Source organism: Bos taurus, chromosome 11 (genome assembly GCF_002263795.3).
Source record: "Bos taurus isolate L1 Dominette 01449 registration number 42190680 breed Hereford chromosome 11, ARS-UCD2.0, whole genome shotgun sequence".
Taxonomy (NCBI): Eukaryota; Metazoa; Chordata; class Mammalia; order Artiodactyla; family Bovidae; genus Bos; species Bos taurus.
In genome coordinates, this window is record NC_037338.1 from 103974421 (window position 1) to 103986469 (window position 12049).

Genomic DNA, 12049 nt, shown 5'->3' on the forward strand with positions numbered 1-12049 from the left:
AGCCTGGGGTGGGGGTGGGGGTGAGGGTGAGAATTAACCTGTTCCTCCCCCAGCCTCGCCCGGGACGCGCAGGTGACTCAGTGGAAACGGGCGGGCCAGGTGACACAGATGTAGAGTGTTCCTCTGCAGCCGGGTGGCCGAGTCACTTCCACTCGGCCCCTGACCCTCTTCTTCTAAAGGGAAGTCGTTGTCCCCGCCCTGCTTCCTCACAGGACGACCAGCGAGGGCCCCGGGGGCAGTACAGGCAGGATGCGGCCGTGGTTAGGAACACACGTCCCCGGACAGAGCGAGGCGGGGCTGGGCGCTACGCCGGGCTGTGTGACGCTGGGCCTGGCGCCGACATCTCTGGGCCCCACTACACGCCTGATGCCCACGGTTCCGGGGTTGCTGCCAGCCACGTGGGGCCGGGCCGCCCTGCCCACGGCACTCCCCTCCCTCTGACGTGTCACGTGTTCAGGCCGCCTCTCCTAACCCCCACACTGGAAAGCGGAGAGACCATGGGGGCGGGGGCTGCATCGGACCTGGGCCCACATGCCCACGACCAGAGCAGCGCCCAGCACACAACAGGTGCTCAGAATTGGGAAGGAAGCAAGGAGGGTGTTCACGGGTGCCCCCGCGGGTGAGAAGTCCTCGGAGTCGCTGGCCGGCCCCTCCCAGGCGGTGCCCCGGCTCGGGCCCACCAGGCCGTATCTTTCGGGTTCTCTGAACTCACTCATTAGACAACTAAACTCTCTCGAATGGGGATCCTGAAACCAGCGCTGTCAGCTCAAAAGGAGAAGGCAGCAAGGGAGCGGACACTCGCCCCGCGCCTGCTGCGTGCCTCTTACGTAACCTTCACGCACCACCAAGAGATCAATCGCAGATCAAGCACAGATTACAGACTGGGGGAATCTGGGTTCAGGCGACCCGATGACCTGAGGTCATGAGGACACTGGGCACGGGAGAGCCTGGCCTCAAGTACAGGATCGTCCAAAGCCGAGGTCCACCACCTGCCCAACTTCCCTCCAGCGTACTCTGGGCGCCGAGGCGGCAGAGGGTCCCAAAGACCCACCTGAGGCCGCCCCTGGTTCACCAGCCTCCCCAGGCACCCCCAGCTGGGGCCACCACACACAGCCACCCTCCTGGGGCAGAGCACTCCGCCCCCAGAGGCTCACGGCCATCGGGTGGCCCGGCCCCGCTCTCTGGGACTTCCTGAAGGGCCTTCGCAACAACACGGACCTCTTTTTCCGACCCCGAGCCCCGCAGACACCTGACGGGCGGCTTCTGGGGAAGGCTCCCTCTCTCTGGATGGAAACGGATGAGTCACCTGGCGTGAATGCGCCTGGCACATGATAGCACCGATTCCCACGCCCTGGCCACAGGGGAGCAGCAGGAAAGTCACAGAACTTTCTGCAGGTCCCGGCTGGAGGCTGCAGAGCCAGAGCTCACACCCAGGTCGGCCTGAGACCCAGACACCCTGGAGAGAAGAAAGCAGCTCTCCCCTTCAGCCCAGAGAGCTGGGCCGCCCCCGCCAGCAGAACCTCCGCAGACCAGTGGGTGGTGGGTGAGAGCAAGACGGCGCGGACCCTGGGGGGGGCCACAGTGCCCCCACCCTGCCCCGCGAGCCTGGACTGGGGCCTGCCCACGGCTGGCCCTGGCCAGCCGTCATGGCTGATCCCTTGCCTCCGGCCCGAGGCGCCCAGAGCTGGGGCCTGCAAGGACGGCACTTCCGTTCAACTTCCCAGTGGGTCTGCAGGATGCACACAATGGGGTCTCTGTGGGCCGAGTGAGGCGGGGTGCCAGGCCAGACAGGCAGGCTTCCCGCCAAGGTGGCGGTGGGGGGTAGCACCAGGCCAAAAGGAGGAAAAAGGCCGGCACCCTAGCCCTGATCCAGGGCCTGGCTTGGGGAGGCAGGAACTTGCCTGCCCAGGTTTGCCCAGGTTTGGGGGTGGGAGAGCCTCCCCCAACCCCGTCCCTTTGAAGCGCCTCACCCGGAGGCCAGTGGGTGACAGCTGCAGCAGCCAGGGCAGCGTGTGGCCGGAGCGCTGGCCCGGGGTGGGGGGCCCCAGGCTGCCCCGTCCCAATTCCCCAGTGATGGCGCAAGAAGAGACGGCTCCTACTTTCCCCAGCCCAGCACTGCCCCTGCCCTCCCCAGAGCCCTCTGCAGAAATACGGAGACTGCCCCCAGCCCTACACACACACACACATCCCAGTGAGCGGCAGGGAAGGGAGTGGGCATTCTGGGAAGCCACGCATACTTAATCACCCAGCATTAATCCGCCTCCCCAACAATAGCCCCTGCACTTCCACTGAATCCCAGCTGTCGGTCTCTCAATGAAAGGAAACAAGATTTAGGGCATCAAGCGTCGGTGAGGCTTCTGCAGGAGGAGAAAAAGGCCCCAAAAAAAGCAAAGAAAAAAAAAAGTAGTGCGCATTCATTAGTGTCCGACAAAGACACAATGCGTTTTGTCCATTAAACTGCTCACAGCCCTGCTTAATTGGCTTCAGTCTGGGGCCGGGGTGGGGGGAGGAGGGGCTGCTTGCCCACTGGCTGGGCCGGCAGTGAGCCCAGGCTGGGGGTTGTCAAGGGAATGGGCCCTCAGCAGTTGGAATGAGGGCGCGCCAGCCCGGCTGGGGACCCACTTCTGCAGCCTGGGGAGGGGGCGTTTCTCCAGCCGCCAGGAACCTGCTCGGTATTCCCATCAGGGACGAACTCAAGTTGAAGGGCATCGGCCACAGGAGAAAAACTTCCTGAGAGGCTGACCGGTACTCGCAGGCAGGCAGGCGATAGATCCTAACCAGGTTCCCTGACTCCGGACACCACCGCCACCCCCGCCCCCCACCCCCGTTCACAGCTGAGGACCCAGGGCTGGGAAGGCGAAGGGCCACCAGGTCAGGAGGTCAGAGCTGGGGACAGAGACAGAGCTCCTGGCAGGAACTCCCACCCATACCCCTGCGGAGACGGGCACAGCCACCACGATGAGTTCCAACCGCCTTTCCCCAACCTCACCTGAGGCCAGAGAGGAGAGGCCAGGGAAGGCAGAGGGCGGCAAAGGGTGGGTGTGCCTTTGAACTAGTCAGTTTCTCGCTCAGAGGCACCTCCTGTCCAGGAGGCGCTCACCCGCCTGGAGCAAGCCTCACCTGCCCCCAGCAGAGGCACTCTCCCTGGCTGGCGGGGCGGGGAGGGCCTGGCCTCTATCCAGATGCTCTGGAGCCTCCCTGCAGGCCTCAGGGACTTTGGGAAGAAATAGGGGAGCAGGGATGCCCACCCAGCACCCCAGGAGCCCGAGGTGGTCCTCAAAGGAGCGCTCGAACCCCCAGCGGCCAGGCTGGGCTCCACACGCAGCATAATTGCTGGTGATTAAGTAATTGCCAGACTTTGTCCAATAAACTAGCACGTGACCGCGCCCAGCCTTCTGGGCCATCTCCAGAAGACAATGGCCCAGTGTTCTGTCCCCGCTGGCCCGCTGCAGAAGGCAGGGGCTCCGCTCCGACAAAGCAACAGGTCCCTGCAGGGGCGCGGGGCCCATACTCACATGCAGGCCTCGGTGCCGTTGGGGAACACTTCACACTTCCCACCGTTCAAGCAGGTCTCACCGGGCTGGGAGCAGCGCAGGCCTGGGGAGGGGCAAGAGGAGAGGTCAGCTTGGCCAGCACCCCCAGGGGCACTGTCCACCCTTCACCTCCTGTCATGGGGTTACTGGGTGCAGGGGGCCCCCAGGAAGCCCTGCATGAACCCCAAGGGGACTCAACATTCTGCCCAGAGTTCTGGGGTCAGAGATGGGGCGGGGAGGAATAGACTGGCTGGGTGGCAGGTGGACAGGTCAAGCTCAAAGTGGGTGGAGGGGTGGGGAGGAGTGGCCTGAAATGCATTGTAGACAGCAGGAAAGAAACGCTGGGATGACCCTGGGCCAGTCTCCCAAACTTCTCACCCCTCACCCCAGCTTCACTGGGGACCTTGGCTGGGCTGAGGCCCCTATCCAACCACCAGGATTGTCTTGCTGTTCAAACAAGTTCTTCCAGGGGGTGGCGCTGGGGGGGTGGCAGTGCTGGCCACACTCAGCTCCCCAGCTCGTGGGAAAATGCGACAGCTGCAAGAGCCGCTGCCCCGCCCGCCAACAAAGCGCCCGGCGGAGGAATCAGAGCAGCCCATTGTGCGCCAGGGCCACCTCCTGGGGCACCAGGACTGCACCCCAGGGACCTGGCCACGCCTCCACCGAGACTCAACACCGGCTCCCCAGGGTGGGCATCTTCAGTGGCAGCCTCCCCCCCCCCCCCCACAGCCAGGGGCTGGGGGTGGCAGTGAAGATGCTCCATTTGGAAGGAATTTGACTTCATTCCCAGGAAGGGATCAATTAATTCACTACCCCCCACGCCACCCACCCCCTGCCTCCTTCTTACCAGGGCTGTGTAAATTAAGCCCCCTCTGGGGGTGGGGACGGGGGTGTGACATGGAACCCCATCTTCAGGAAGTAGGGAGCTAGCTCTCCCTCCAACTTTTAGGGGAAGAGAAGCATTAATCACCATCCGATTCCTTGGAGCTCCTCTCCACGGGAAATGGAGAGGAATGACCAACCCCCCCACCCCTGCCCCGCCAACCCCTGCAAGGTTTCCAAATGTGAACTCCACAAAGTGAAAGTCCATCCGTAGCAGCTGAATCTTCCGCACACACGAACCCCACCCCGCCGCAAATTGTGAGCCAGGATAGGAGTAGCGACCGGGTGTGGGGAGGGGACACCGCGGGCGGGGCGGCCAGGAGCCGGGGGACACCTGGGTCTGGGGCCCTCGCCCGGGTCCTGCGCGAACTCTCCTACTCCGAAGGGAGGCCGGGCCGGGCCGCCTGGTCCACCCTGCTCCCCTCTGCCCACCACGCTGGGCAGCCAGGTCCCGCAGTGCGGTTCTGTAAAGACGATCACGGCGCCCTGGACCCCAAGCTCCGCGCCCCAACATCCGCCCCCGGCGCGGGCAAGAGGCGAAGAAAAAAGATAAATGGCCCCAAAGCAACAGGAAACCAAAACCGACTCGATTCAAACCGAAAAGTAGTAGGCAGCTCGTCCGCCCGCCCCGGGAGCGAGCCCCACGCGCGGCTGGTAAAGGGCGAGCCCAGAGCTAGGTCTCCCAGGCCCCCAGATGCCCACGCCCGGCTTCAAAGCCGACTTCAAACCCGGCGCCAAACTCGGTTCCAGGCGCGAGCGGCGCCAAGTCCATCCCGATCGGGCAAGCGGCGCGGGGGAAGGTCAGTCTTTCTCCCCGAGCCCGGGACTCTGGCTCCTACCCCGCCCCGGGTCGCCGGGTCCCCCTCCCCACCCTGGCCGCCCGCTCCCAGACACCCGAGGACGCGCGCCTAGGGAGCCGCCAAAAGTTTCTGAAGGCGCGGAAAGTTGCGGGCTCGCGGCGGGCAGTCGCCTACCTCGTGCGGCGAGCGCAGGCAGCAACGCCAGGCAAAGCAGGGGCGCCAGGAGCGGCGGCATGCCTGCCCACCGGCTGCCCGCTGCTCCCGGGGGCGGCCTCCTGCGCCCGGCCGGCGGGGGCTCGGGCACACCCGCGCGCAGAGGGACTGTCCCACGGGCGGTGACGGCCCGCTACTGCCCTCTCCTTCCGGGTGGAGAGCGTCCCTGGGCTCTCGCGGCCTCCCCGACCCGGTTCCGCGCCCACGATCGTTCCTACGCTGCGCCCGCGGCCCGCGCCCCGATCCCGGCGCCCGTGCGCTCCCTCCCGCGGCCGAGGCACTAGTGAGGCTCCCGGCCGCCGCGCGCTCCGCCCCCGCCCCGTCGGCCCCGCCCCCGGGGCCCGCCCCCGCCGATCCCTCCGCACCCCGCGCCCCCTCGCTGGCCGCGCCCCTCCACTCTCCTCGACCAGCCCCGCGCCTCCTCAGGCTGGGGCGCGGGGTCCCAAGCCCGGGTCCTCCGGGGATGGGGGCCGCGGCCGTGCGGAGCGGGGTCGGGGCCCATGCCCTAAGGGACTACTTCTCGTTCGAAAGTTTTCGGAGACCCAAAGTTTGCTCCGGGGTTGCGGAAGGATCCGGCTGTGGGTGCCGCCGCACTCTGCGACAATTGGCAACGATTTACATCTCAATAGCGGAGGAGGCGCAGGCGGAGCGAGAAAAGGGGCGCCTTTGACAGGCCTGTCCCCGAGAGGACCTGGGCCGGGCAGGCGAGTGTGGGGGTCCCTGGGACAGAGGCTCTGGGAGAAGTCGCGCCATCGGCAGCCCTGAGTGTACCCCTGGCCCGGGGCTCCAATCCTAGAAGCCCCCCTGGTCGCAACTTAAAACATCTGAAAGATCCAGCCCAGACCCGCCCCCACCTCCGCGGCTGTGAAGATCGGGGCATTTGACCCTGAAGGATGGTGGTGCCGCGGCTGCAGCCTCTGCCAAAGGGACCCTGGGTACCCCTAAGGAAATGGCCTGGGGCCAGCTCCTGGCCAGAAAGATTGCGCACCAGCTCCCCCACGAGGGACCCCCTCCGGACGCTCCTTGGTCACCGTCCTACCCCTTCTCCCGCGCCTCCAGCCTAAGGTGGCCCGCGAAGCACGCTGTGGGTCAGGCAGCCCTGGACCCTCCCCCGTGCTCCTTCCGGGTGACTTATTTCTGCACCACAGCGCCAGATTTGGGCATCCTGTGCCAGCCCGGGTTAAGTGCTGGGCGTCCAAAATGCCTGCCATTGACCCTGCTAAGCCGGTTTACAGCCTCACACTGGTACAAAACAGCACCCCCTCTCAACACAGGGTAGTGAGCCGGCTTGCGGTTCCCTGGCAGGAGAACCCTCAGGACCGCAGAAATCCCAGAGGCTGACTGAGAAGCCGCCCTTGCCAGGGAGGCCCAGAGAGGTGGGCAGCGTGGGGCTTGCCTGCTGGTGGGCAGGTCGCTCCAGCCCCCCTCCTTGGTGCACCTGTTGCAGGGCACCTGGGGACAGCTAGGATGCACTTGTGAGCACCAGGAGGGACAGATTGTCCAGCTGCTGCTCAGACTCCCTGGCCTGCCTCCTCCAGGAAGCTGGCGGCATGGCACTTCTCAGAGCCTGGGGTAACTCCTCTCAGGGTCAGTGCCCGGGAGAGGAGGCGCCTGGAGGCAGCAGAGATGTTTATATAACAGCAGCCAGGCGGCCTGGAGGAGCAGATTTTCCTTAGCAGGAAGGGGGTGGGGGGTGCGGCTGCGAAGTCCCTCCCCTGCCCACCCACAACAACCAGCTCACAGTCTCAGGGCTCTGCACGCCACAGCCTCTCCTCTCCCAGGGATGGACAGAGGAGGGCTTCAGGGCCGGCACTCCTCTGGGGCCACTGCCCGTGTGCCCTTCCATTGGAGCCCAGCGTCTCTGCCAACAGGCCCCAGATCAAAAGCAAAGGCCCATCCAGCCCTGGCTTGGGAGCAAGTCCTCAGCCTTCCACCGAGGAAGCAGTCTTGGAGGAGGGACTTGGGACTGGGGGAGTCTCACCTGACTCTGCCAGCCCTGCCAGGCCTACACTGGGCCTCTGCCCAGGGGCCGGATACTCTCATTAGCCAGTGATAACAGAGAAGGGGGCCTCCCAAGCTTCTAACCCCCATGCCAGCCACCTGCTTCCTGGGGTATCCCGTGGGCGACTGGGGCCCCCAGGAGACCCTGGCAAAATCAGAAGTGCCTGGGACTGGGGAGGGGCTTGTGTGAGGCCAAGGTCAGGGGCTGGGCCAGGCCTCCCTCCCCTCCAGGCCTGGGAAGGAGGTGGGCCAAGCCCTGGCAAGTGGGCACCAAGTTTTTCCAATCACCAATTAGGCCCCTTCTTATCTCTCTTTAACAACCTTCCCAGGCCAAGGGGTTTGAGGCGGGGAGGACTGGGGGTCCTGACGGCCCAGACCCTGGAGACCTCCTCTTACAGGATGGGCAGCCTAGGGGCAGCCCTGGTTGGGGGTGTTGGGGAGAGGAGGGGAATTTGGGGTGCGGGTCCTGTCCAGAGCCCAGTGGGAGAGTGGGGCCTGGGGTGGCCAGCACTGAATCTGGGGGGCACAGCAATGGAACATGGTTTGGGGCTTCCTGCCTCCTTGTGGTGGGCACTGGGGCCAGGTTTGCCGGGCGGTCCCTGCACAGGCCCCCAGGCCGCCTGGGGAACCTGGGACTGGTGGGGGTGAGGCTGCAGGCCCGGCTCGCAGAGGGGTCAGTGTCTTGTGGCCACGCTCTTCTGCAGGGTCCAGCTTGCTGGGCCCGAAGAGGAGAAGGCCCTCAGCCCCCGCATCCCAGGCTGAGCTGGTCAGTTTCCCCTCTTCTGCCCCCAGGGATACCATCGCCAGGATGGGCAGGGGAGGTCTGCTGGGGAGTCCATTCGTGCCTCCCAAAGAAACTCACCCCAGCCCCCTCCTCCAGGGAGTCCAGCATGATTTGGCTTGCTGGGTGGGGGGGTGCTGTTTAAAGCTCCCCTGCCCTGATTCTAAGGTGCAGCCAGACAGAGACTCCTGGTCCTGGGGCCCCAGCCCCTCTCCCTCCTGCAGAGGTTGGTCTTGGTGCTTCGGATGCACCTGGAGGGCGTGGGGTGCTCCTGGTTTTCCTGGTCGTCCTGAGAAGACTGATTCTAGGTTGGCCAGGTCCCTGCCTTGCTCCTCAGCAGGCAGATGGGCTCCGGAAGCCTGGGGTGAGCTGTCTGGGACCACAACAGGGCTGCTGCCCGCCCTGGCCTCGTGGGCTGCTCATAGCGTGGGGGCAGCTGGGCAGCTCGGTGCAGGTGACGGTGGCCCTGCGGCAGAGGGGACAGAATGTGGGGAGAGGTGAGGGTGGGGGCGGGGGCCATGCCCGCCAGGGCAGCCGGGGGTCGAGCCCAGAACCCCAGGGGTGGCGCTTGTCCACCTTTTGAGCTTAATTGTAAAATGTGTCTGACCCGCTTGGGAAGAGAGGGCCTGGGCGCCTGAGACATGCCCAGCCTCCTGCCCCACCACAGCCAGGCCTTGACCAGCAGGCTCACTGAGGGCCCATGCTTGCCGCCCTGGGCTTGGTCTCCTCCTCTACCAACAGATTCCTAGAGTCCTGTCCACGCTTTTCGTCTTGAAAGCAACCCAGAACATTTCCAGAGGTTCGAGCGTTTTTCTGGAGGTGGTTTTGGTGGCGACGTAGCATGCCTCCACCACGACGGGCTGCACCCGGGCCGGGCACCCCCGTGCGTGTGTGCCTGGGGCTCCGCCTGCTCCCCGCTCCTCTTCCCCAAGCTGGACTCCTGCCAGCACCCAGAAGGGAAGGGGTAGGCTGGGTCTCCAGTTGGCTCATCTGCCTGCACTCACTCCCCACGCAGGGATCCACAGTCACCCGGGTCTGTCTGTGCTGGGAGTGGGCCGGCCGGGGCCCCCCTGCGGGTGCTGGCAGACCTCCTGGGCCAGCTCCGCCAGGCCTGGGGACAGCCCCTCGTGCCCTGAGTCCCAGGCGGTCTGCAGTGGGTCGGTCCCTGCTCTGCTGAAATAACGCCTCCCTCACTGGCCTCACCAGCTCCAAGATGCTGTCCCAGGGCTTCCCTGGTGGCTCAGTGGTAAAGAAGCCACTTGCCCCTGTAGGAGACATGGGTTTGATCCCTGGTCTGGGAAGACCCCACCTGCCGCGGGATAACCAAGTCCACGGGTGTGCGCCGAATCGCTTCAGTCGTGTCCGATTCTTTGCAACCCTCTGGACCGTAGCCCGCCAGGCTCCTCTGTCCATGGGATTCTCTAGGCGAGAGTACTGGAGTGGGTTGCCGTGTCCTTCTCCAGGGGATCTTCCCCACCCAGGGATGGAAACTGTGTTTCTTGTATCTCCTGCTTTGGCAGGCGGATTCTGAACCACTGAGCCATCCGGAAGCCCCTGCGCCACGACTGCTGAGCCCATGAGCTGCAACTATCGACCCGTGTGCTGCAACCACTTAAGCCCTTGTGCCCAAGAGAGGCCCCCACGATGAGCAGCCCGGAGCTGGAGAGCAGCCCCCACTCAGTCGCAACTGGAGAAAAGCCCGAGCAGCGACAAAGACCCACCATGGCCAAAGATAAATAAATAAAATAATTTTAAAAAAGAAGCTGTCCCAGAACCCCTGGGCCTCCCAACTCTCACACCTCCATGCGGTGTTCCTCAGGGGGTGGGGTGGACGCAGGGACCTGTCACTGTGGGTCCTGCCGCCCCCAACAGATGCATACACTCTGTGACTTCCAAACGGTGCCATGCTGCAGGACCCTGCACCAGGCCCTGCCCTTCTGAGGGGCCTGTCCACCTGTCACACACAGCGGTCACTCCCTGAGGGCACAAGGCCTCTAGACAGCTCAGGGCCAGGGAACGGGGTTGACTGTGAGCCCCCCGGCCTGCCCCCTGCTGCCCAGGAAACCCAGGAAGGAGGGTCAGCCTCTCAGAGGGAGGCACAGAGCCCAGGGAGTGTTGCCCAGGCAAATCCCCTGACAGGTAGCTGCCTCCCTGCGCAGGTGAGCTGATGAGGCCTGGCTGGTGTGGGCTTCGAGAGCCGCATAATTGGCCCTGGCGCTTGTCATGGAGGCATGGGCTACGGGGCGTGCCCAGGCCCTGACAGACCACCTGCTTCTCCGTAGGGACCCCCCTCCCCAAATGCTCAGAGCTTGACCCAGCAGGAAAGGACTCTGGGCCTGGTCTCCCAAGCTCTGAAAAGACGGGCCCGGCCTGGACCTCTCCAGACCCCTGACCCCTAAGCTGCCCAGAGGGCCAGGGCAGAGCTAGACTCGGGGTTGGGTCACTCAGGGCTCAGTGGCCCATTTCTGGGTATCCCTGGAGACAGCCAGCCTGAGGAGGAAGGGCCCACCTAGTACTGGGGGCATGGTGTGGAGCAGGGTTGGCTGGCTAAAACGTGGGGCGGTGGGGGGCAGGTTGGGGCGGGAGGTGGGGGTGTTCAGAGAAGGCTGTCCAGCTCAGAGGTGACACCCCTGCAGGGCTGGCTGAGGGGCGGGGTTGCCCACCTTTTGGACAGGACACTGAGGCTCTGAAGTCATGGAACCCAGCCTGGTGTCCCCATCCCAGCCCCCACCTGTGGGTCCTGGGACCCCTGCAGAGCCTGCTGGGAGGTGGGGGCAGGCTGGCTCTAGGGAGCTTCTACCCAGCCCAGCCCTGCTGGCTGCAGCTCAGAACTTTCTCCAAAAAAAAAAAAAGAAAAAAAAGGGCCCCGGGGGATGAAACTGCCTGGCCCCACCCCCAGCTTTGGTAGGAGCCTCGCAGGCTTGAGTCACTCACTCACAAGGGAACAACCGGGCTGGGCTTCTCCTCCCCCAACTCCAACCTCTCCCCTTCCTTCTCTCTTCCCTTCCTTCCTCCCTCCGTCCCGCCTTCCTTCCCTTTCTTCCTTTCTGAAGTTAAAAATAGCTGGAAATTGCCTTCTTAAAAAAGTCCATCTTTATTTTCACAGGGAAGACACAGGCTTCCCACAGCAAAATCTTTCTGCCCCAGAGGGATTTGCTGAAGAGGAGCCTCTGCAGACATTTTGCCCCCCACCCACCCTGCGAACCCACCCCCCCACGCCCACCGCCCCCGCCCCTCCAGCTGCCCGACCCCACCGTGGGCCCATGGGGAATCTCCTGCTTTCTCAGGGCTGCCTGGGTTTCCTCCCATTTGCTCCAGACACATTTAAACATGTCTAGGACGTCCGCCCTCCCCTGCACTCGCCCGCCCCCCACCACTGCCGCGGCCCCCTGTTAAAAAGAAAATGGGCCTGGACATCGGGGTTTGGGTTACACGGAGCCCAGGGAATTCTCTTCCCGGACTAAACGGAGCGCAGACATTAGCAGGTACTGCACATCTGTGAGTTATTTTCATGTCTCCAGGGGCAGGGGAAAAAAAAACCCCAACAATCCTTAAGTAAGACCAGAATTCTCTATATTTCTGCCTTGACAGCTAAGGAAAAAATTTGCCAAAAACCAGAGGCGCTGCTGAGTGTTGGCGTGGGAATGTTAGTTTAGTCAGAGACTTGCTCTGGGCCGTTTAAATAAAAACAGGCTCTTTGGTGGCAAATGCCAGTGGTCCATGCCTGCGATGGGAGCTCCCGCGATCCGGAGGGGGTTCTGCAACCTCCCGCTCTCTTGTCCCTTTTTCCTTGGCCTCTCCAACCTTCTTCTTTTCATCACAATCAGCATCTCTCAGGC

General features: G+C 64.0%; 1 protein-coding gene and 1 long non-coding RNA gene across 2 annotated transcripts in view; one reads left to right on the forward strand and one right to left on the reverse strand.

Annotated features, from left to right (window-relative positions):
• NOTCH1 (notch receptor 1) overlaps window positions 1-5713 on the reverse strand; it is a 46112-nt gene extending 40399 nt beyond the window's left edge. Inside the window, exons 1-2 of the mRNA XM_024999643.2 lie at window positions 5390-5713; window positions 3516-3597 (exon numbers count right to left, since the gene is read on the reverse strand). Of these exons, the coding sequence (XP_024855411.1) occupies window positions 3516-3597; window positions 5390-5450 (143 nt within the window). The 5' untranslated portion in view covers window positions 5451-5713. The remainder of the gene's footprint in view (window positions 1-3515; window positions 3598-5389) is intronic.
• An 8-nt stretch (window positions 5714-5721) lies between these two features.
• Window positions 5722-9984, forward strand: LOC132346648 (uncharacterized). The gene is made up of 2 exons (XR_009496575.1): window positions 5722-6673; window positions 9731-9984. It is a non-coding gene; the product is annotated as an uncharacterized lncRNA (long non-coding RNA).
• Window positions 9985-12049: the final 2065 nt, after the last annotated feature.